The sequence below is a fragment of the Micromys minutus genome (genome assembly GCF_963924665.1).
Source record: "Micromys minutus genome assembly, chromosome: 14".
In the NCBI taxonomy this organism is placed as follows: Eukaryota; Metazoa; Chordata; class Mammalia; order Rodentia; family Muridae; genus Micromys; species Micromys minutus.
The window spans coordinates 9929237-9955426 of record NC_137983.1 but is presented as its reverse complement, the minus strand read 5'-3'; the positions used below and the strand labels follow the sequence as shown (position 1 = coordinate 9955426).

At 40.7% G+C, this 26190-nt stretch overlaps 1 protein-coding gene across 1 annotated transcript in view; it reads left to right on the top strand.

Annotated features, from left to right (window-relative positions):
- Window positions 1-20732: 20732 nt before the first annotated feature.
- The window catches only part of LOC308429695 (putative ATP-dependent RNA helicase DDX60), a gene marked incomplete at its 5' end in the record, with an annotated part of 86831 nt that continues 81373 nt past the window's right edge, over window positions 20733-26190 (top strand). Inside the window, 5 exons of the mRNA XM_080928608.1 lie at window positions 20733-20736; window positions 20906-20972; window positions 21222-21411; window positions 22903-23244; window positions 25999-26115. Coding sequence (XP_080784734.1) covers window positions 20733-20736; window positions 20906-20972; window positions 21222-21411; window positions 22903-23244; window positions 25999-26115 — 720 coding nt within the window. The remainder of the gene's footprint in view (window positions 20737-20905; window positions 20973-21221; window positions 21412-22902; window positions 23245-25998; window positions 26116-26190) is intronic.

Below are 26190 nucleotides of genomic sequence, written 5' to 3'. Positions count from 1 at the left end.
ATATAATGCCAGAGACAACGAGGGACACTCTTGCATTGGTTTACTTTGCAATGCTTTGCTGGTCTTCATTGATCTTTGCTTGTTGTGACTTCATTGAGAGCAATGGGCTGGGGGAGCTTCTCATGGTGTTCTGTCTACTTCTTGCCAGTTTTGCAGATTAGGACCAATTTGGCAGAGCCTCAAGGATCGAGCTGTGTGTTTGGTATTTGCTAATTAGACTGGAGTGACACACTGATTTGTGCTTGGAATCGCCCCAAAGAAACTACTTCTAAAGAGACTCACATCCACCAGGTTCTATTAAACACCTTTCTTTCCTAATTTGGTTGGTGGGTTAGAAGGAAGGGTGAAGCATTTAAGAGCCATTATTAAAGTAGGTTTTGAGTAATCTAAGTCTACATGTCTCTTTTGAAGAGAAAGGGTATCTGTTTAAGATTCTTGGTTTCCCCAAATGCTTGTCTGTGAGCACAAGAACTTCTGTGCTGTCTACAGGTTCTGTGCTTGAAAGCCCACCTAAAGAAAGGCTCCAGCTGGCACTGTGATCCCAAACACTCCATGTAGTCACTGGGTGTCTAATAAGACTATCTATTGGCTTGAACCTGTGTCCAAGTGATGTTCTCGCTTCTCTGAAAGCTACCTGTAACACATCTACCTGCATTACCAAAAGCCCACATCAGCATGGGTAAGGATATGTTGTGTTTCTGGAGTGTTCTTTCTGACTCCCTGCTATCTCTGTGAGCCCCCATGAGCCCTCCTTAGTTGATTCTATGGGCTGTGTTCTCCTGATGTCCTTGTCCCCTCTGGCTCCTAAAAAATGTTCTCCCTCTTTGTGAGGTTCCCCAAGACTCAAGAGACCCGAAGGAGGTATCCAATTTGAGCTCTCTTTCTCCTTAATGTTTAGCTGTGTCTCAATGCATCTGTTCCCATCAGCTGCTGGAGGAAGCCTCTCTGATGGTTATTAGGCTAGGCACTGCTCTATGAGTATAGTAGAATTTCATTAAGAATAATTTTATTTTATTGAAATTCTTTCTATCCTAATTGTTACCACTCTAGTTGGAGGCATGAACCTCCGAGTGTGGGGTCATAAAAGGAGGCAGGGAATCTTATGCGACAGACATCTTTATTCAGGAAAGCAGACAACTTCTGTCTGTGGGTGTTCTGAATATTAGGCCAAGTCACATGAGCAAAGTTTACTTTAGCTCAAGCTGTATAGAGCCACAAGGCAAGGTCACTTGTGTTCAGGAGGATATTTCCTTCTTGGGAATATCTTTGAATAACAAAAGAAAGATGACAGATCAAAATCCACTCCTATTTACACCCAGGAGAAGCAAGACAGCTCTTTTCAAGAATGACCCATGTCATAGAGGAACAGATGTTCCCCCTGTTTATTTGAAATTTTTTAAAACAAGCTCTCAGAAATCTCCGAACACAACTTATACATCCAGCACCTGTTCTTCAGTTTTCTAATCACATGGTGGCCACATGGTGATGGGTTCTCTTTTTCGGCACTTTTCTGTACTTATTTGCCATTGTTTTCTGAAAACCTGCTTAGCAACTACTCCTGGTTTTACCTTTTAAAGGGGCCCCAAGAAACTGATTCAGGTTTGCACTCTAAGGATTCTTAGGCAGCTGCTGTTCAGCTCTAAGGTACACCCCAATAAAAATCAAACTTGCTTTAAATTTGGCCCAAACTCTTATTCCTGTCTACTGGCATTAACATGACCTGGAACCCTCATACCACCCAGACGAAGTGGGACATATCTCCTCAGCCCTCTTACAGCAAGATTGGAAGCAGAGACTGGAGACTTCATTGGGAGCTCACAGGCCGAACAGAAAGAGTCTTATTTGTACTTACACAATGAATGTATTCCTTAACAAAGGTCAACATCATTTTGATGGCTGAAATTTTAATGTGTAAAGTTGTGTGGGTATAAAAGTAAGGAATGGATTGGAGAGGGACACTTTGATTTTGTTTAATTTTCTTCAGTAGAGGAGAAGGATACATCTACCAAGACAAATGGATATTTAGTCTTTGGCTTTTATTTGCTTTAAATCAAAACTAACAGTTTTCTTTCTTTTCCAGTTTGCTTTTCAGCTGTCTCATGGAGGGACTTGGGGAGGGAATATCTCTTAAATACAGCACTGTCAGGCAACTGCAGATAGCTGTGTGACCACTTCTAAAGTGGCCTGGGAAGAATGTGGCTGTCACTCCCTAGGAAACCAGAAAGGAAGAGTGGGACAGAGAGAAAAATCAGCTGTTGCAGCAACAGAAGAGTTAGACTCTGACCAAGTGCCAGCCATTAGGGACAGTTGCGGAGCCGCGCAGCTGGGCATTTACCCACCCTGCTGCTGTTTCTGTAGCAGCGATCTGATAAATACTATTTCGGGAAGGAATGTCCTCGATGGGTGTATCTTCAGCTCCCAAGGTTTCCTCTGAATGACTGGTCAACAGGTGTCAAAGAGCTGGTGGCAGAAATATTCCAGAGCCACTGTTGTTCTAATTTTACACCTGCTTATGCGGCAGAGTTTGTTTGAATGTATTGCTTCTTAAACAAGGAAGCCTTTTGTTTCTGCAGGAAAAAAAATTGAGGCAAATTGATGCAGTACTGTTTCCACAGGTACACATCTGGGTGTGTTGTGACCACAGACCTTTTTCTGATTTTTTTTTTTTTTTTTTTTTTTTTTTTTTTTTTAGGTAGCATACTGAAATTATAATGACACAATTCAAACCTACGGAGATTTCCTATAGAATGGGGTCTCTCTGGAAGAAAAGAAGTTGGCATACACTAATTTGAACCATACACAAAACTATTGTGGTTTTCTAAAAACTTTACAGATGCAAAGTTAAATGGTGTTAACTTTTTAAAATTTGACAACAGTGCATGCAATATAAGCTTGTGAAATGGCAATCATTTCAGAGTCTGAATAAAAAAGTAAATGTGAAACAATCTGATAGGAGGCTATGAAACTCTTTAGTGGTTGTGATCAATGGATTGCGATGTGGTCTTCCTCACAGTATCTCTAATACTCAGACATGCTCTGAAACTTGAAGAAACTATGGCTTTCCACCATGTATCGTCACCAATTTAATGCCAAGTCCTCATGACTAAGAGTTGATGTTCTTAAAATACCTGCTTTGTATAATTAGATCTCTTGCCAGATGTTAGCATCATGAGAATAAACCATAAAAGTCTTCCAAACGACGAGAACCCTGCTACTATAGATTTGACTATCACATTCTGTTAATTGGGTGGTTTGACAGTCTCCATGTTCCAGTTTGCCTTACTTGTATCAGGAGCCAAAGAAGCCATTACTAAATAGGTAAAGAAAAGACGAGTGACTGAGTTCTGTTCACATTAATAGAGCCTAACCAAAGGCTATTGTCTTCGACCTATGAGAATGGCAACCCACTGCCCCGCTGGTCAGGCTCAGAGGGATGCCAAAGCCTTCCTCCAGTCTCAGTGTCACTGCTGACAGAATGTGCAACTAGTAGTATTTACCAAGAATCCACCACTATGTGGAAGATCTACAACTGCAGTTTCCTTCTCTCAGTTGTTTACAGCCTGAGGTTGCTCACCTACAGAGACCTCCTACCAACCTACCAAGACAAAGTAATGATAACCCCTGCAATGTACCTAATAATCATGCTGAGTTCTGTGTTACTGCCTAGTTGGTTTAGCTGTATCAGACTGTATATAGTTCACCTGTACTAAACAGCTTTTCTGCCCCTGTTTCTGTGTGTCTGTCCTTTCTTCACTCCCTTGCCATCTCTAGTCAGGCTTCTGGGACCAAGCAGGGTGGAATGTGACACCTTTTAAGGGACACAAAGCACCTTTAACATAGACCCTCAGCTACCTGTCATCCCACACAGATGCTCTGGCAACATGACTGTCTCCACCCTTCTCTGTAAGCTCACAGGATGGTATTGCAACAATGATTTCATCCTTTATGGACATCAACTTGAAACACCCACGAGGGACACATAAGTACCTGCAAATATACTTACTAAGGGCCATGACTCATGTGTCTTAGTTGGAATTTCTATTACAATACCATAAACAGCACGAACAAAAGCGCTTAGAAAGGACAATGCTTATTTCACTTCTGCTTCCTGACCACAATGTAGCATTAAAAGCTGTCTCAGCATCTCAGCAAAAACATGGAAGCAGATGCTGATAGAGAGGCCATGGCTGAGTGCTGCTTACTGGCTGGCTCCTTATGGCTTGTTCAGCCTACTTTCCTACTAGACTCAGGAATGCCACCACCCACGATGGGCTGGGCTTTTCCCCATCTCTCAGTGATTAAGAGCATCCCCAATAGGGATGTCCTACAGGCTAGCCCAGCGTTGGATCCTATGAAGATAGTTTCTCAGTTGAAGTTTCCTCCTCTCAGATTGTGTCAAGGCGATACACAACTGACCAACACAACACTTCAATGCAAGATCCCAGGGAACTGGTTAAATTCCCGAAAGTGATTTCCTGTATTGGAGACTGTTTCATCTGACACCCTAAACATCTAACAGTATTCACATTGGGACCCACATGAAAAGTCAAGCACTGTTTAGTTGTTTGAGGCTTGGAGATAGGTTCCATGTTTGCAAATTTTACCTTATTTTACTGATAATTAATTATAAGCTAGCCCACGTTAAATGGGGGGGGGGCGAGGCTATCCAAAGAAATGTTATGAAATCCATTTAAACTGAAACCAGTGAGCACTCAGATTAGTACCTTTAGAGAGTCCGTCACTGTGATGCTGTTCCCCAGCTTCCCCTGAGGGCTCACTGAATATGCCAGAATTCCACCATGGGCTTCCATACAAAATATAGCCTTTGGCAGCCAAGTGTTACACCTTCCCGAGACATTTACTAACATGACATAGCTAACATGCTGTATATCCTTAGACAGAAGTCTTACAGATCATAAACCTGGCACTTTCCATACCCACTTGACTATGGTATTTAGGAACAATTAATCTGCTGGAATTTAAATCAGGTCATGACATTCTTCAATGGTCAGGTATTGACAAAAAATCAAACTGACTCATAGGATCAAACTGTTGCCAAGTACAGAGGGCAGGTATAAGACAGAAATGTTGAAAGTTAGGCAGAGGAAGGCTGAAATGTTAGCTTAGGTAGCTCACCCTGACAGGACGGACACTCAAGAAGTTAATGAGGCTAAAGTGCAGGACATAAAGTGGAAATGGAGTGAGAGCTTATCAAACCTCTGGGAAACAACAGGGTGCGGCATAGGAGCAGATAGTGAGGTGGAGAAACACATACAGAAACTCCAAACACCATAGCATAAAACATAACCCTCAGCTGCTCAGGGGTGCCAAGAATTATGTGTTATAAACACAATCATCAGTTTGATCAAGTGGCAGTGTGGGTCCTCAATAGCAGGCATTTGTTGAATTTATAAAGACCCTACCTTCACAAATGGATTAGTAGCAACTAAAGGGTTTCGAGTTGGGTTTCCACTGCACCCCCACCTATGGGCTGCAGCTTTTTGGGGGCCAAACAACCCTTTCACAGGGGTTACCTATCAGCTATTCTGCATATCAGATATTTATATTATGATTCATAACACTAGCAAAATTACATTTATGAAGTGGAAACCAAAATAATTTCATGGTTAGGGGTCACCACAACACAAGGAACTGCATCGAAAGGTTCCAGCGTTAGGAGGGTTGAGAACCACTGTTATAGATGCTCCCAAGGACTTTTTGCCAGATGCTGGCACTCTGGATTTCCAAGTTCCTAAAACTACAATAAATATGTTTTTTTCCTTATAAACTGTCCAGGCTATGTCATGTTATTTGAGTAACATGAAATGGACCAAGACTAGAAAATTGAGGAAGATGAATCAAAGTTTATTAAGTTATTCACTGAAAAATCTGAAGTCACCGAAAGTCAAATCAGCCACGAATACCATAGAGTTCATCTACCCCGAAAATGCCCACACGGAAAACCCAAAAATGATAACTACAACCCACAAGTTTAATCAAAAAAATAAATAAAAATAAAACAAATGGTCTATATGCTGGAAGAATTTCAGTTCTAGAACAAGAAGCAATTTTGTCAGAGACCATGTAACTGAAAATCCTGTAAGCAGACTTTCGGTTACGTTAAATTTTGAATCATGCCATCATTTACTGTTTCCATACCCCTTTCATCCTTACTTAACTCATCTATAAGGCAACACAAAAATATCCATCTTGCAAAATTCTGGAATGGCATTATGACAATACATATCACAGAGCTCACAGTATCGTAGTAACCTTCTGGGTTGTAGGGGTCTTAGTTTTGCTACTAGCAAATATGTCATCTTTTTCTACTACATTAACTTACACTACTATATTACATTTGTTTCTTTGTTCATTCCCCCCTTTTTTTTTGGCTCTTGTAATAAATTATCACACACTTAGTCGATTACAAGACAAACATTCTTAGTTCTGAAGGTCAGTTTCACTGGGCTCAAGTCCAGGTGCCAATAGGAGTGGTTTCTAGAAGCTCTAGAAAAGACCATGTTTTCTGTAATGCCAATCCGTCTATCAGGATGAGGTTTGACTGATTCGGAGAGAACCTACCACCTTCTGATTTTAGGATTTTAGGTTTACTCCATAAGAGCAACTCATACCTGACACTGTAAACCCAGTCCAAAGCCCATGACTGGGGAAACAATAGGCTCTAAAAAACTACTCCTGTTGTTTTGCTGTATAGATATGTTGTCACATATGGATGGTTATAGATGCTTTCTAAATAGTTGTATCTGTATTCATTGATTTGTGCGGTTCTCAGCCTTGATCAGCGAAGCTTCTCTTTGGAGCAGGTGATGATTCATGCAGAGGTAACTAGTGAATAAGAAACAGCTAGGTGTTTACCCTAAAGTGAGACATTGATTATCTTCTCCTCCAAAGCTCAAGGAATATTATGGGACAAGTAGGGAAAGAATGTAAGGGTCTCAAGTGGGCAAGAGTGCTGTGAAACACTGTATTCTGGACACGACATTGCTGTCATACTTGTGAGTTCATAGGAATGGTGTCTATCTGCACAAGACAAGGCTTATCCATATTCCATCACATATGAGGAGTGCTCATGAGGTCTCCAAGACAGGCCTCATCAATGTCCCATCATGGATGAGGAAGGGGCTCACGAGATCTCTCCTCTTTCCGAGGACCAGCAAGCGGTTCATGTTTGCTGGGGAGTCATATCCCTCACTGGTAGCCAGAGATTTGTCCTTGCTCCAGTGAACAATAGCCGTCCCCATACTCAGGCTAGGCAAGCCTAGTTCAAGTGTGTGGAACAGGAAAAATAACAACAAAGAGACATAAAAGCAGACTGGCGACTTGGGAACAAGAAAGGAGTTCAGTGGAGGGAGGGATTAAGAGGATGAAATGATCAAACTAAGTCGTGTGTGTGTGTGTGTGTGTGTAGAGTATATATATGCAACTTATAGAATAATATATTAAAAATAATAGCTAAAAAGAAAGACTTGATTCTGGCTGTCCTAGAAACTTAGGTTTGTATCTCCCAGCTTCTAACACAGGATTTTTTTCATCAATAAGCCACTTAAAAGAGTCAAATAAACAACGAAAAGCAGAAAAATAAGATTGAACCAATATGGTCACAATGGAAAGAGTGACAAAAAGAGCCAGTGAGTCTGCTATCTCCAGGGTCCTCCTATGAGGGTAAGGGTTAAATAGGAAGCAAGAGATAGTGCTTAGCTAAGCAGTTTGGCCACTGTATAGTTCCTCGACCTTTCTACTCTTCCCCCTGCCTGCAAGCTGTCTGCTCTACAGGGTCTTATCTTATAAAGTATAAACCTCTGGAAATTCCTTCAGGCACATATAATTTCTTAAGGTATCTTGTTATAATAGTGGGATAGCCACATCCAGAAAATAAACAAATGTTATCTCCTAGCCTCTGTATGTCCCTCCTTCCCTGCTGGAAGGTTCCTTTGAGTATGGTGTTAATGGATCCAAAGGTCCTTCCTTGCTTTTGTGGGAGGACACATTGTGAATACCCTCAGCCTACATCCTGTGTGTGATGACTGTAGCCTTTTGACTTGAAAAGACCTACACTGTTTCCTCTGCTGAAAGCTCTCCTGAGATGCTGGCTTACTCTTGGCCAGCAAAAAGAACTCACAGTGCTCACAGATGGCTTAGAAAGCACGGCCAGCTGTAACCTAGAGTAGATTATTTCAATTTCATTCCTTGGCTTGTGGTTTTTCTATCACCTTGCTAGACGACTCCATATTCAATCAAATTATCACCCTGGATTTCTGCCTTCACCATGTTAAGACCCTGGTTGTCATTATTTTGGGTCCACCTGGGATAAGCCACTTACATTATGCTCCTTGTTTTAATGTAAAGGAGGACATAAAGGATGCACTAGTTCCTGACAAAATAGCATCTGGTCCCACCCTTGTCAACATCACCCAAGAATTCCAATACATTTCCATATTTAAAGCCTTCCTAAAATTCAGCAAGCACTGGATACCCAGCAAGTGAGCTTTCAAACCCAAATTGCAGGTATCAACAGGCAAAAAACATAACAAAATAAAAACAAAGGAAAGAAAAAGCATTACTAAGGCAAACATAAAAGCAGGCTCCCTTGTCAGCTTGTTTAGTGCTGCCATTTGATCAAAGAAGATTCCCAATGGATTAACCACGGGCTTCAATAATAAACTCATAGTAATAATAAACTCATTAGTAATAATAGGTAATAAGTAAATAATAACAAACTCAAATTTTGTGTGATCTCAAATTCTTGCCTCCCTCCCTCCACAGTGCTTTCATTAGCATACCTACAGGAGCAAAGGGCTCAGCACCTGGAGTTCTTTAGGCAGCTACTGCCTCTCCAATGTTTCCTTGCTTAGATGTCTCCAGATTTTTCTGCCAAAAATTCCCTTCCTTCCTTCCCTCAAGAACCTCAAAGCCTCCGTTTTCCCTCATCTTAACAATACTAACGTTACAAAAGGATACTCAAAGCCACATTCCTCAAATCCTCTTTGATTAGTATGGAAATCGAAACTTAAGGCTTCTGGAAACAGAAGAGAAACTGAAACTATCCTTCACTTATAAAAGGCGGCGGCCTGGGTGACTCAGAAACTTCCACTTTATGGAGAGAGAGATCTCAGGTACCCGCAGGCGATTTTGTGTGCACTCCGAGAATCTGCAGTGCAGACCAGCGGCTCCCTGCACGCAGTGGGTCCAGGTTCCCGGTGGTCTGGGCTTAGCGGTGAGGCGGGGGGGGGGGGGGGGGGCGGGGGGGCAAAGGGATGCTTCTGGGCTCACCACGGGGTTGTAGGACTTGCCAAGGTATCAGGAAAGAGGGACTGGAGCAGAGCTGAGGGGACAGGACTCGGAGGTAGCCTTCTATGGGCAGTGAGCACGACCCGCCTACCCCGGTGGCCAGCATCCGGTGGACCACAGAGAGAAGGGGTCTGCGTGGTCAGAGGGTATAAAAGAAGATGTCTGACTTAATCCCTTGAGGATTCTTCGTAAATGGGGATCTGGAATAGGCATCAATAAGTAGGGGTATCCGGATCTATGCACAGCCAGTAAAAGTTGGGCATCAGCATCAGTAGTTTTTCTCCTAGGTGCTGAATCTGGGACCCTACTCCAGGCTTGCCCGAGCTAGAAAACTGAATGTGAAGAAGAACCCAGATGATTTATTGTTGCCCTTACATTTCAATGGCTAAGACAATATGTGCTTTACTGCAGGAACCACCCCACCCCCACCCCAATCTCTTCACATTCTTCCCCCCCCACCAGCAGTCTCCCTGTGTTCCCCATACAGGTACTCCCTGTGGACCAGGCTGGCTGTGAACTTGGAGTAAACCTACTGCCTCATTCTCTCTGTTTTAGTTACCCAACATTTAATGTATTCATGGGTAAGGAGCAGGTATTGGCTTTCTGTTTCCTCGGAACAAATTTGCACACACTGAGTTGCATTAAACACAATGGGTGTTTTATTTTTACAGATTCTGTTTAGGCACAGGCTAAGTGCATTTGCAAAGCCTGGCCTGCCAGGGCAGAGTCAGGGCCTGGGTGCTCATTTTGGTTGGTTGAGGTCAGCAAGAAGCCTGGAGTTCCCTGATTTCCTGCAAGTTGTTGGTTAAGGGTGACTTCCAGTCTAATACTGAGCACTGTCACACCCCCAGGCCACTTCTCAGGGTGGCTGTACTTTCCAAGGATATAGGAAGCCTTCTGACTTTTTATTTAAATTGGATATCTTATTTATGTACATTTTAAGTGTTATCCCCTTTCCCAGTTTCCTCTCTGTAAACCCCGTATCAGATCCTTCCTTACCCTGCTTCTATGAGGTGCTCCCCCACCCACCCACTCCAGCCTCACTGCCCTGGCGTTCCTCTACACTGGGGCCTCAGGACTTCACAGGACCAAGGCCTTCCCCTCTCATAGATGCCAGAAAAGGCCTCTTCAGCTCCTTTGGTCCATCCCCTAACTCCTCCATTGGGGCTCCTGTGATCAGTCAGATGGTTGGCTTTGAGCTTCTGCTTCTGTGTTGGTCAGGATCAGGCAGAGCCTTTCAGGACACTGCTGTATCTGGCTCTTGTCAGCAAGTACTTCTTGGCATCAGCAATAGTGTCTGGGTTTGGTGTCTGCATGTGGGATGGATCCTCAGGTGGGGCAGTTTCCAGATGGCCTTTCCTTCAGTCTCTGCTTCACTCTTTGTCCCTGTATTTCCTTTAGACAGGAGCAATTTTGGGTTAAAATTTTGGAGCTGGGTGGATGGCTCCATTCCTCAACTGGGGAGCCATATCTAACCTCTGGATATGGTGTCAACAGGCTCGTCCCCCACTCTGTGAGGTATTTCAGCTAATGTCATCCCTGTGCGGTCCTGGGAGGCTCTTGATTTCCTGGCATCTGGAAGTTTCTAGGAACCAGGAGGTTTTCTGTCTCAACTAGCATGTTGTACCAGAGAGACTGTCGTGTTCAATAAGGTGTCAGGCCGCCCAACGCCCAATGGAAGGAAGTTATGCAAGGCCAGGAGGGAGCAAAGTGGCTCAGGGATGGTGAACAGCTTAAGGTTTGACCCACAGATGGAGCACCTGTTCTCCAGGCACCTTGCAGGAACTCAATCCTTCCATCAGCAGCCCACATAATTCCAACATCTATAATTTCCTTTTCTGCTTTTCCTCTCCTCACCTCTCCTCTTTCCCCTGTTTTCCCTCTTATTTTACAAAAGAGTTCTTCGAGCACAATCTGAAGATAATTCTGACAGTACTGAGTTCAGAGGATGTGCCCTTTGAATTTCTCATCCTATCGCACTGTAGTTTACAGAACTGGACGTAGTGTGTGTTGTCCCCTGGCCAACTCCTACCAGGTCATTAGTATGTCTACATTCCCACACGGCCTGGAAATTCGTCATAATCGCTAGAGTTCTGGTCCGGTTTGGGTCTTGACTTATTTGGGGGAGAGGGTGGGAAGGATGCTCACAGCAGTGTGCGTGCACACATTTGTCTCTGTATTTGCTTCCCTGCTCTTGCCCTGGGAGTTGTGAAACAGTGATATACTGCTGCTCATGCCCCAGTGAGCATGAGGTAGATTGTTTCTAGGGAAGGGACTGTCCCTTAGGGTGTTTGGCAACTTATTTGTGTCGTTCTTTTCAGAAAGGCAGCTTAACATCTTACTTTCAGAAACTGTTCTTGATATATTATCTTTAGAGATTATATTTACTGTGCTGAGGAGATGGCACATAGCATCCTTGCTTCCCTTTCCTCAAGGTTTCCTTTAACAAGACTCCCTGTGTGGTTACTACACCTACACACACAAACACACTTGTATATACACACATACATATACACACAATATACATACACATATACACACGCACATATATGCATGCACATATATGCATACACACATACATATATGTATACACATATAACATAGACACATGCGCGAACCCGAATGAGAGTGTCAATGTCTATCATGTTTTGCAGGATTTTATGACAATTCTTGTGATTTTTATTGGATATTTTATATAGTTACACTTCAAATGTTATCCCCTTCCCCCTCTCCCTGCTTCTATGAAGATTCTTCCACTCCCACCTACTCACTCCCATCCCAGCACCCTGGCATTCCCCTATACTGGGGAAATGAGCATTTACAGGACCAAGAGGTTCTTCTCCTATTGATGCCAGACAATGCCATCCTCTGCTACATATGCAACTGGAGCCATGACTCCCTCCACATGAACTTATTGTTTGGTGGTTTAGTCCCTAGGAGCTCTAGGGGGTTTGGTTGGTTGATATTGTTGTTCTTCCTATGGGGTTGCAAACCCCTTTAGCACCTTCAGTCCTTTCTCTAGCTCCTCAATTGGGGTTCCCTGGCTCAGTTCAATGATTAGCTGTAAGAATCCTCATTTGTATCAGTAAGGCACTGACAGAGCCTCTCAGGAGGCATACATATCAGGCTTCTGTCAGCAAGTACTTCTTAGCAAGAGCAGGTGACTGGGTTTAGTGGCTGCATATGGGATGAATCCCTATGTGATTTGTTTTCATAATGAGTAAAAAATAATGAGAAACTAGTAAATAGGCTTTAGATTTATTTTTAAGTGTGTGTGTGTGTGTGTGTGTGTGTGTGTGTGTGTGTGTGTGTGTGTGAATATGAATTATAGTACTAACATACTAGGAATCCAGCATCATTGGATCTCTTTAGTTGCAATTACAAGCTGCTGTGAGCCTCTGTACTTTCTAGGAACAGAACTTGGTCCTCTTCAATAGCAGCACACAGTCTTAATTACTGTATTATCTATCATCTTTCTGGCCCTTATATGTCCATACTTCTTAATGACACAGGGTGACTGTAGGGATCAGAGGACAACCTGCAAGGGTGTGTCCTCTTCCTGTCTCATGTAGGTCTTGTTGGGATTCTGTAAACCCCACCCCACAATTACCTGGCAACAGCCAGGTATATCTCTGCCCCAGTTACCTGGCACTATAAAGGGGGCTGGGTGCCCCCTCCTCTCTCTCACTCTCCCTTGGTCTCCTGGCCTCTTGCTCTCTCTCAAACTCCCCCCTCTCCCCATTCCCTTTCCCCTTCTCTCTCTAAGTGCTCATGGCAGGCCTCTACTTCTCTACTACTTTTCTAATCTCTTCTCTCTTTCTCTCTCTCTCTCTCTCCCTCTCTCTCTCTTTCTCTCTCTCTCTCTCTCTCTCTCTCTCTCTCTGCCCCTACTACCCGCTTAACTTCCCTCCCCATGCCCTGAATAAACTCTGTTCTGTACTATACCATCTTGTGGCTGGTCCCTCAGGGGAAGGGATTCCCAACATGGGTCCCGCAGAGGCATCGCCCTTTCCCCCAGGCCTCGCTGCACCTCCATGGGCCATATGCCTCCCACTCTCTTCATCTCTTTCCTAACAGGACTCAAGGATGGAACACCAGTCATCAGGCTGGGTGGAAAGCAACTTTACCCACTGAGCAATTTTATTGGCCAGGTTATGTAAATATTATTCAAAACAGATGCAATCTGCATGTTTTTGCTGCAAAATATAGTCCTATATTATTGTGGCTACCACTGGAAATAGGTTCTTACCACATGTAAACAATGTGCATAGCTCCATTGAATCTTTTTATTGTCCACAGTTTCTCTGTTTTCTGATTTTTTTTTTTTTTTTTTTTTTGCATTTCCCCTCTTACTTTAAATTGAAGTAAAATTCAAGATACAGAGTTGGTGGAATTTCTCCCTTTTTAAGGACAGGTTATATCTTTTTGCATTCTCAGTGGACTAAAATGTGTGTTTGATGCAGAATTCTAGCTTCAAGATATTTTCTTTCAGACATTTAAAAACATGCTTTTTTTTCCCCTTCACAAAACTCTCCAGCAATATTACTTCCTCTCATTCTTCTGAGTGGCCTACTAGAAACACTTAACATTTTTTACATCAGTCCATGTATGTCTTTTGGTTGATACCTGAAGAAGTTAACTACATTGCATAACTTAAAGCTATATAGGATATTTGCTAATAAGGTTTAAAACTTAGATGTTCTGTCTTCAGTATGGATACCTCTGTCTACTCCCTTATAGCTACATTTACAGTATTTTTGTTTTGTTTTTGCATTTTTTATCTTTATTCTTATCTTTTATTTTTTTTTTCTTACTAGTTCAGGAAGTCTTTCATATGATATCCATCTATTCATCTATCTGTCTGTCTGTCTATCTATCTATCTATCTATCTATCTATCTCTCTCTCTCTCTATCTATCTATCTATCTATCTATCTATCTATCTATCTATCTATCTATCTATCTATCTATCCATCCATCTGTACCATCATAGCTCTTTGCTAACAATGCATACATAATACTTGAAATCTACTAATTTTATTGGCATTCATTTTTGGCTTCTTCATCTGTCATTTCTTTTCTTAGTATTTCCCTTCAGTTTTCATGTTTGTTTTTTACTTCTGTCTTATAAGACCCCCCCCCCCCATATTTTAATCCTCAGACTAAGTCTGAGAGGGGTAGGGACACTTTTATTTCATTGAATGGAAGTGCATTTGTATTTCGTGTTGTAGAACAGACCTATGCATACATGTTATTAACAGCTTGCCATGCACATGCACAAAGGACTTGCTTGGTGTGAGTTAACAGTCCAGTCTGGTGGTGTCTGAAGGAGTGCAGGGCTGACACTGGTACTAAACTGAGTGTTCTAGGAGGGTTTGCACCAGTGGGCCAAGTGATCTCTGGGATGACGGTCAGCTTTGGCCTTTGGTGTATCTCTATGAGGCTGGCTGTCTGGGGATGAGTTGTAGAGCACTTTGTTGATAGGGTGAGGATCTGCTGCTTTTCCATATCACCAGCTCAGAATGAAAGACCCTAAAGATAAATTGCAAAGACACACATTTTTACATACACAGGAATCCCTTAGAAACACAAAACCAGAAGCCATAATACGTATACAAAGGGCCTGTAAGATGAATAAAAAAGTTCTGACTCACCATTACAAGACCAAGAACCTCCAAAGATTCCTTGAGTTTGTGGTGGTCATCTACTAGAGGGTATGAAGCCTGCCTTAAGAGTAGATTTTTTTCCTCAGCGAGACTTCCTTGGCGAAAACTCATTTTTCATTTGACCACTTATTAGGGATAGCTTCTAGGTTAGGGCTGGGGGCTCAGACTGGGGCATGAGTTCACTTCTTTCAGCCCTGGGATCCCATCTGGTGGGTTATTTGGGTGTTCCCAAGTAAGCTATTTGACCAAGAACTAGATGTGACACAATCCTGGTACTGGAAGCTTCATTTTAAAATGCAGATGTCAAGTTGGGGCTCTAACCACCCCCCTTATTTGGCAAATTCATGTAGATTGTCTTTGTATATGTATTTATGATAGGGGGGTTCTACTGTACCAGGTTTCCATATGACCCCTTCAAATGACTCCTTAGTTTTAGTTATTCACCTTCATTTCCTCTCCCTAGCCTCAACCCATTCCAACCCCACCCCACCCTTATCATCTACCTCTAACTAGCTATTCCATTTACTTCTCCTAGGACAATGCAACCTTCATCCTAGTCATTGACACTTAACCCCTGTGGTTCTACAGCATGTAGCTTGCATATCAAATACTTAACAACTAGCATCCACATACATTCCATACATACCATATCTGTCTTTTTGAGTCTGAGTCACCTCACTCAAGATGATATTATTTTTCAAATTCCATCTACCCACCTGTAAATTTCATGGCTTCATTGTTTTTAACAGTGGAGTAATAGCCCATTGTGTAGCTGCATAGCATGTTCTTTATCCAGCCATTGATGATAAAGGATGACAAGAATGTTTTTAATCAATCTATATGTGTTTTCAAATTTCTGCCTATTATAAATAGAGCAGCAACAGGAATGGTTGAGCAACTGTCCCAATGGTAGGATGAAATATCCTTTGATTCTAGCTAGATCTTGAGGTATATTGATTCCCAGATTTTTGAGAAACTGTTACCCTGGTTTCCATGGTGGCTGTGTAAGTTTTCACTCCCACCAGCAATGGATGGATGTCACACTTTTTCTACATTCTCACCAACACGATGCTACTTTTCAAATTGATCTTGACCATCCTGATTGGTGTAAGATGAAATCTCAAAGTAGTTTTAATACGAGTTTCCCCAATGATTAAGGGCTTTGAACATTTCTTTAGTTAATAAATAATAGTGCTTCTCAGCTATCTGAATTTTTTCTTTAGTAAAGAATTCTCTGTCTAGATCTGTTTCCATTTTTAATTTGTTTTTTCAATGCTCAGTTTTTGAATATATATATATATTCACACACACACACACACACACACACACACACACACACACACACACACACAACTATCCTGTTTATTCTGTTCCGAGTCCTGCCACATGAGGGTTGTCTTTCCTCAGGTTCATGCGACCTGGCCTTCTCCTTCAGCGTTCTGGGAGCAAATCTGCCATTCTGCACTGGGCTCTATCCCAGTGTCCTCACACTCTTTAATAAATGCTCCACTCTCTAATTCTGCTTCAGCTTATTGGCTATCTGTGTTTTTTACTGACAGGTGATACTTCCATACACTGTACAAAAGATTCCCTCTACATCTTTTGTCATTCAATTTTGGCTATTACTCGACAAGAAAGATAACGAGATAGATCTTCAATAAGTATTTTTTTCTAAATTAATTCTTAATGAAACACTTTATTGGTTTATTTTGTGTCCTTCTCAATCCTTGTAATTGCTGTCTGTTGACTTTCTATAGAACAATGCCCCTAAGAGAATAACATGGCCTGTACTTGAAAGATTCTAGGCTATTACTATTACAGGACAGACAAAATTAAACTCAGGAGTGCAGTTGAGGTGTAGCTAAGCCAAGAGCCATCTGGATCTTTCAGTTGCTAAAATTTGAAACGATTAAAAGAGGTTTTGTTGGCACTGAATTCTCAACATTCAGTACCCCTCCCCCCACCTCCATACAAAGAGGTATTAATAGTCAGACCAACCGGGAGAGATGTCATCGAAGTATTAGGGATAGTTGGAATTAAATAATCAGATGGCTAATTAACAATGTCTTTGTGGCAAATTGTCCAGAGATAAGGACCAGGGCAGACTAGAAATATTAACCACCTTGGCCTTTGCAGGAGAGGAGAAACTTCATAGGGTTTGCTAACAATTATTTATATACAGTATCAAGGTAAGATGGTTCATAATATTGCTTCTACTGCAAAGAAAAGAGAAGGCAATTCAGTTTCTATCTATCCTTTATTCTTGGCTTCAGCATCATACATCCCTCAGGGAAGCCTCCCCGGTCTTTCTACTGGGATTGTCTTTCGGGCTATAACTGTTGTTACATGGTGGTACTCTGAAATAGAACTGGAGATACAATGGACATTTTTCATAGTGGTAATAAGACATGGCGACAGCTGACTAGGGGGCACAGTGGCTGCTTGCCATCTTTCCTGAGAAGCAGCTGTACCGATGAAAGTTTTATCACTAATAGTAGAGCATGATGGGTATGTGTGGGTAGATACAGGTACTTTCTTCCTCAGCCTACACTGTTGTGTTCCATACCGCAGAAGGCAGTCTATGTATTCATGCTGTTAACAGCTTGGCATGTACGCTCGGCTATCATTGCTTTTTCTGAGTTGACTCCCTGTTCAGGTTGATTGAGACTGGCAGATACTAACTAGAGACAGTGGTGTAAGAAGTAGCTGAACTCTTGCTGTCCAGAGAACGGTGTAAGTCAAACGGTGTGTACCAGAGAGATGCACACACCATACCTCTAAAAAGTGGCAGACCTGAGCTCTGGAATGTTCTCCTGCCTGTTTTTTTTCTATAAGGCCTGTTGGCTAGAGTGAGTTGGAAGATGGCTTTTACTGTGAGAACAAGCTCTCTCCTCAGATCACCACCTATCTTAATAAAGCCTAATGCATATATTCAACTGTTCTCTTCCTTAGCGTTTGTGGTAACAGACAACCTGAGTATCCAGGTTAACAACTGGAGACTGTAGCAGGCTTATTTTACTCTTTGATACTTTTCACTTGTGCCGTTGCAATTGAACTCAAGTTATCACATGTGTTAGGCAAGAGCCCCATCAAGGAGCCACATCCTTAACCTTAAAACAAAACTTTATTGAGAACCAGGATCTTGCTATTTTTCTTCTGATTGGTTAAATAATGTGTACCTGTGTGTGTGTGTGTGTGTGTGTGTGTGTGTGTGTGTGTGCACCCGAAAAAGCACATTCCTACTTACTTACTAGTAATTACAGGCATACAAGTAGCTGATTCTGTGTTCCATAGCATGCCACTCCAGTGAGGGGGAAAATGGGGAGTAGGATAATGGTTAGGACTTCGGTTGTGTTTAAGGATTGTATATAATTTGTTATAGAGGTAAGTAGGGAAGCTCTCACATAATTCTGTGAGAGCAGGCAAACTGTGGAAGAAATCTCTTAATTGGAAAATTAAAATCAAATGGTTTTATACTACAACATGGTTAGTTTAAAAGCAGTGCTGTGGCTTGTAAGAACACTGTACCTGACAGTTGATTGGGAGTTATGACCTTTTAGTTAAAGCTGTATCACTTCCCTCAATGTAGTAGTTTTAAAAACATTTCTTTAAACAATTTCTGTTGGTTTAGGCAATAGATATATGCATGCTAATTGGTTTGGAATGAACTGCCAAACTATTTTTTTAAATGTCACAATTTGGCTTCTTATTTTATTAGAACAGTTCTTGAAAATGTCCAGATTTACCATGGACAGACATTCTGTTTTGTTCTCTCTCTCTCTCTCTCTCTCTCTCTCTCTCTCTCTCTCTCTCTCTCTCTCTCTCTCTCTGTTGGTCCATCTATCTATCTATCTATCTATCCATCTATCATCTATCTATCTATCTATCTATCTATCTAATCATCTATTTATCTATTTTTTCTAATAAAGTCTACTTATTAACAGACTTAGACACGTTATACAATAGATATCTGAGCATTTGGCTATCCTTCTAAAATATGTCATCCTGGCAGTCTCCTCTTTCCTGAAATTTATTAATTATAGTAATTTTCAGAGTTATATATTTAGCTCTCGTCACTTCTTCTTCATGTGGTCTTTCTGCATCTCAGCAGCTTGTTCCAGTGGCCAAATTTCTCATAAATCAGCAAACCATACCCCCCCCCCACACACATTCAGATATGCTTGGGATCTTGTGTTTGACTTCTAGTCTTTCATATTTAAGAATCTACATTACATGGCTTATTAAAGCCAGTCAGATTAAGATGGACCACAAATGAATTAATAACATTTGCTTGACTTGTAACCTTATTCCATGATTCTGGGATCAGAGAATGCCTTAATAATCTAGTTGCATGAACTACAATTATGCATGTATGTGTGTTATTGTATGTGTGATGCATGCATGTGCATGAGTACATCCATGTGTCCCCAGATATTCATTTGGAGGACCAAGGAGGCGAGTGGTTTTCTCTAGTCTTTTTTTTTTTATTGCCTTCAGACAGGCTCTGCTACAAAACTAGGAGCTTCCTATTTTAGCTAGACTCACTCATCAGTGGACTCCTGATAGCTGCCTGTCTTCATCCCCTAATGCTAGTTACAGAAATACGCAACCATGCCCGGACTTTTACATGGATGCTGGCGTTTTTGAACTCAGTTCCTTATGCTCTCATAACAAGCGCTCTTACCCATGTAAGCATGTCTCCTCCCTGAAGCAGAATCTTCAGAGTCATCCTTGACAGCCCGCTTCTCCACTCTGATTTGACTTGTTGTCACCCTATGTCATACACACCTTTTAAAAGCCATCAAATAAACTCACGCCTTTCCAGCCTTCTGACCTCAGTCTCCCATTAACCTGGGATTGCACCAAGCTGCCAGTGTTACTCTGCCCAGAGGCGGCTCTCTCTGTGACTGCTCACAAGAACATTATTCCTACCCCTGTACTGTGCTGAGTAATCTCTTCAAAATGCAATGCCTTCACACCTCCTCCAAAGCCTTGGTAGCTAACTATACTCTTAGCATGCGACTGGGTGTCTCTCAAGCCCTACCTCTGGAACATCAAACACTTTCCCTACTCTCCCTGCAGGCTCCTGACTTCTTACAGCCCTGGCTCATTCCTTCCTGCCATGTAACATATGATGTTCTTCTCTTCCAGTTACATATATAATACACGATGTTTTCTTCCCTTTACATATGTAACATATGATGTTCTTCTCTTCCAGTTACATATATAATACATGATGTTTTCTTCCCTTTACATATGTAACATATGATGTTCTTCTCTTCCAGTTACATATGTAACATATAATGATCTTCTCTTCCCCACCTGAACTGTTACTTTCCTTTGTTTTGCCTAATTCTTGTTGAATTCTTTAGAACTCTTCTTGGGCACTGATTTTTTTTTTTTTTTTTTTTTTTTTTTTTTTTTTTTTTTTTAGGGAAGTGTCTCACATCTTTGGCTTGGTTTCCTTTGTAATTTTTCCATTGCATATGCGATGTGATTAATAGGTGTTTTCCTGGGTTTTGTTTCTAGAGAGCAGAGTACACATTGACTGGGCTCATTCTTGTATTTCTGCTGCTTATTGTTTTGCTAGAGATATAGTCATCCTGGACACTGCGGTTGATAGGAAAGCTGATTAGTTTTTCTCTGTCTTTGCAGATACGCCATTTCATTAATAATTACCATCGAGAAGATACAGAGTAAAGGATATTTACATTTTTAATATTTCCCAGTTCAGGTGGGAATCACAGAAAGCAGCAAAAATGGGTAATTTTTGATTCAAAATACTATTTATAGCATTATAAAATATATGGTGCACAGATTAAAGAGTTTACATATTAAAATAACCGCATCACTTTCTTATTTCTGAAATAATCAGAATGAGCTCCCTTAAAAAGAACTAACTAAAAAAACTATATTCTCTTTTCTTTTTTAGAAAAAAATTACAGAGTGATTTTAAAAAAAATGTCAGAATTGATCTTGGAAAATATGCCAAAGGCTAAGTAAGTACTTTTTGTAATAACCAAGAGTTTTGAACCCATGTGTAATATTTCCCCTTCCTGTAGAGTTTTTTAGCCTTATATGTTTATTTTAATCTGCATGTGTCTCTATGGATAGAGACATGTAGTTATGTGCAACTGTGTTTTCAATAATGTAGAAGATAAATGATAATAAAATAGCATCACCACACCTGTTTGGGGGCATTATGTCATCTGTTTGGATTTTGTTCTAATTCTATTTTGTTGTTTTAGTTATTCCAGCTTATTCAATGATTTTGTTGAATCTGAATTCTTTCTGATTGACGGTGACTCTCTGCTCATCACATGTGTGTGTGAGGTGTCACTTGTGCCAGGACAGAGTCTCCATTTCTTCTACCTGGTTGAGCGCTACTTGCTGGATGTTATTAGCAAAGGAGGGCAATTCGCCATAGTTTTCTTCAAGGTAACACAGACCAGCTGGGTTTTTTATTCTCTAAAGACTAAAACTGGAATACACTTGATTAATTAGAAATATAGTCTGTTGTTTTGAAGCTGACCTTGCACTCACCAATCCTCTTGCCTCGACCTCTGGCTCTATAAAACCTTGTAAGTGTTTACACCTCTGATTGCAAAGTAAAATGTATTTTTAAGAGCACAGAAAATGATTTGGAGGTTAAGGCCAGGAGGATTAAAGTTTGAAGCCTGCCTGAACCTCACACAGCGAGTTGAGTAGTCTAACCTGAAAAAAAAAGATTTCTTAAAAGAAAAAGCATATCTGGAATGCAGCTTAGTGGTAGAGGATTTGCCTAGTGCATGCAAGACTGTGGGTTCAATTTCCAGCACCAAACAAACAAACAAACAAGCAAAACAAGACAAAAACAAAACAAAACAAAAAACAAACGAGAACAAAACAAGTCAGTGAAGAAGAGAGAGAGAAAAAAAAAAATAAACCCTAGCATTGCAGTGTTCAAGAATAAACACAATTAGATTCTTTTGTAGTTTGTGAGGAGGTGTTTCTAGTGTTCATGGAACAGACACAGAGTCACAAGAATGGGTGACATTCTCAACAGTGGCCCCACTAACCTCAATTCTAGTCCTCCATCTGAGAACTACTGTGCCTTCCAACTGAGTAGGCAATTTATTAGAGAACACTGTTGGGTGTATTTGAGCCTACACAAGCTAACTAACTAACTAACCCTACTTTGGTATTGTACGCTCTGTCATAAATTCTTATGAGAGAATACCATATGTGATCTAATAAATACAATTCGGACAATTTCAAATACCAGTATATGTACCTGCTAGCATATCTTCCTGTTCCTATAGTTAGAACAGCTAATAATCTACACAAGGACTTGGGGATGGGATTGTTCAGTTTGGAACTCATGTTAGTGTATATTTCTGAGCATTCTTGGCCAGCAGAAGTTTGCGCAAGGAGCCAGAGTTCTGTTCCATGTTTACAGTTAGTTCTACAAATGTTCATCTGCCGAGAAAAACTCAATGCTGCTTAAGAAATGTTGTTGCAGGCTGGAATTATTTAGAGTAATGCGTTCCCCTTAAGCTCCCAATTTCAGAAAATTTATAATTGCAAATGACTATCTTCGTAGTTTTTTTCTGTACTTTGTCTTCTTGAAGTGTGGTAGGATGGGAGAATACTTATATTACAGGAAGTCAAAGTGTGATGAACTCTGAATACCAAGTTGTGTTCAGGACACCCACGTTCTCAAGTCAGAAGTGTGATTCATAGAATACATTTGTGATACAGCAAAATTCCAGGGTCAATTTAATGACCACAGGACAGAAAAAAACAAAAACAAAAAAAAAAAAAAAAAAAAAAAAAAAAAAACGACTGCATTATATTCCTTCAGTGACCTTACTACCATGTTTACTGAGTAAACTAGTAAAATACTGAATGATGCTTTTCAAATAACATCCGTTATCTCCTCTGCTATAGGATGCTGAATATGCATACTTCAATATCCCTCAACTTCTTACACTGAGAACTGCTTTAATTCTGCATCTTCAGAAGAATACCACCATTGATGTTTGGACTCAGTTTTCCAACTGCTTTTCAGAAGAGTGGACTACCTGCTTGGATCAGAGTTGCCCATATTTCTTGATACTGGCTGATGAAGGCCTAAACGACCTGCAAACACATCTGTTCAACTTTGTTGTCATTCAGGCCTGGGCAGCGAAGGTCAACATTGTGCTCTTCTCAGGGCAAACGTCTGACATCCTCCGTCTTTACGCGTACTTTATGCAGAGCTCATACAAAAAGCACACGTTTTTCAAGGAGGTAATGTATATCCTGAAGACCATGTTCTAGAATTTTATTAACATTTCTATATTAATCCAGGAAAAATGGCTCAGTGAGTAAGAGTGCATATCAGTCTTACACCCATGTCCGGTAGTTCATAACTGCCTATAGCTCCAGCCCCCAGGGGAGCTGACACCTCTGTGTGTACTGCATTTACATGCACATACTTACAGACAGACAGACAGATGAACACAGGAAACTAAAACTTATGTAATTCTTCAAAAAATAACTCTCTTGATTGAATATTAACTCTACCTGCAATAAAAAAAACTATTGCATATTTAATAGGAATATGTACAGCTTAGTAGCAATATGAATAAACACTGACAACAGATAGATTTTGTCAAGTATTCCTTGTCATACAGTAGTTCTCAACCCATTTAACCATCACCAGCATACCTGAGGCAAGCAGAAGTCATCAGTACTTGAAGATAATGAAATAGGTTTTTAAATAACAGAACATATTATTGTTCTATTATGTAAACACTATGGGAAGCAATGTCTCCTTGTCTTGTGTGTCCTAACATTGTGTGGTACAGGAAATATAAGATAGTGAAGACCAGAAAGACATGAAATTAGAGGCAAAGGTGTGTCTCAGTTGATGAAATCTACTAGGGAAATGATAGGTTATGTGGTTAGCTTTAATTAGAACTCACCGGAGCAGCTAAAGCAAGGAAAAGACAGAAATGGGTTTATTTTTTTTTAATAAATAACTTCAGTCAACCAATCATTTGCTTTTCAAACCATCAGGATTCAAATTCCATGATGGTATTATTCTTCTATATTGGAATATTTGAGAACTAATTTGGTGAAATTTTCAGAGTAAAGCGTATGTGCTGACTTTATAAATAAATCTGGTTTGCTTATTTTTTCCTAGTCAAGGTGAAATCTACATATGGATATTATCCCATAGTTTATTGAAGTAGCTTTAGAAGCAGTTACCATGTGCCCCTCTGTAAGAATCACATCAAATCTGTCATCTCCCATCTGCAGACACGCAATGGTTGTTGTGACATGCTCGGGTAGTTTGCTTTTGTTAGGATTCCTATCATTAAAGTATTCCCAACTCTGCTAACTGTAAGCCTGGGTCTATTTTGATACCTAGGGGAAGTATTAAATACAAAATCTATGTTGCAGTTCTGTTTTCTTTTCATACACTGGGTCTCACTGTGTAGCTCAGGATGGCTTGGAACCCAAGAAGATCTGCTTTCCTCTGTAGCCCTGAGTGCTGGGCTGAAAGGCATGTGTCACCACACCCAGCCTGAGTTTGTAGTACTCTGTTGATGGCAGTTTCTGAATCCAAGTTCTCAGAAAACTTGCAAAAGTTCTGCCTAGAATAAATTTAATGGAAGGTTTTGTTTATAAAATAATTTATGCCACAATTCATTAATAGTCATTCACCTTAAAAAAGTTTTTTTTTTTTTTACGTTAACCTGGAAAAGTAACTTTTATTCACCTATAATAATTGTCATCCTGTCTTAGAGGCTTGCTGCCCCTGTCTGCTATTCTCGTCCTAGTCCTGGAAACTTCAAGCCCCCATATAGTATAATTTAGACTTAGAATGTGTTCAGCTTCTTGGACTTATTGTGGAATACAATTATCCCTTCTTAGGTTTTTTTTTTTTTTTTTTTTTTTTTTTTTCTGATCTCTGGCTGGCTGATTTGGTTCAGCTGTTCTGACACAAACTCCTCTCCAACCTGATGGATCTGGCTTTTCTTGGATTCTCCTGAATAGCTCTGATGGCACTCAAACTCACTCTGAATTTGTTCTAATCGTCTGGTTCCTTCTGATTCTTTGGCTCATTCTGTGTCCACGTGTGTCTAGCTTGTTCTCTCTCTGAATCCTGTCTCTGTACAACTGTCCCAGTAAACCTGACTTTCTCTCTCAAAAATCTCTCTCTCTCTCTCTCTCTCAAAATCTCTCTCAAATCCCCCCCCCCCCCCCCCCGTGTGTGTATGTGCCTCCTCTCAAGTACCTTCCCATTCCTCCCCTCGTGAGAGCTGGGCATATCCTATTCTGCCAGAGCTTTCTCTAATTAGTCAATTTGTCTGCCATTCAATTAGACATCTCTTTTAAACGTGGGTGCTTCCACCTACAAACTGATTTTACCTTCATTGTTTGGGATTAAGAGTGTGTCCTGAGGGAGTGTTTGTGTTTCAGCCAGGAAGATTAAAGGTGTATGCTAAGGCTGCGCCACACCACAACTAGAAACAAACCTGTTTCCAGTAAACAATATAATTTTGGGATTCATAGTGTAAACACATATCCTGTAACATTAGAGACCTACTTGAAATAGAATTTAAAATACAGAGCCATTAAAATTGTTGGCCCAAAGTGTTTCCAGTGCCACTGATGCCTATGGGGAGAAATTCTGGTCTCTTCTTAGGTGCTTGATTGAAATTTGTCTTAGGAAAATACTGAATTTTATTTTTGGAGGGGAGGTTTGCAAATACATTACATTATGATGATAGCCAATTATCTAGGTCATTGAATTGTACATTTTATTATTTTACATTATTTATACCTTTGTGAAATTGCTAAGTAAGGTGTTATTTTCAAAGGAAAGATGAACAGTTGCTGGAAATGTGTGTGAACTGCTGACCATTCTCACTTACAATAGTGTGAATTTTAAATTGAGAACTTAGTTGTAATGTGATTGTATCTTAAATTTCCGAGTTCTGTCATTGAGAGGTAATAATTTTATTCATGACAATTTTCATCTTTGTTTTGCAGAATGAGAGAGAGATTATGATTGCTTACCAAACCCTGATTCAACAGCTGGAAAAATACAGAGATAAAGCTTTAACACCTCTGTTTGGAGACTTGAAATTCAGTGATATGGAAGAAAAGGTAACAGAATTTGAGAAAACACTTTTTAGTTGAACTATTATAAAAAGTGTGTGTGTGTGTGTGTGTGTGTGTGTG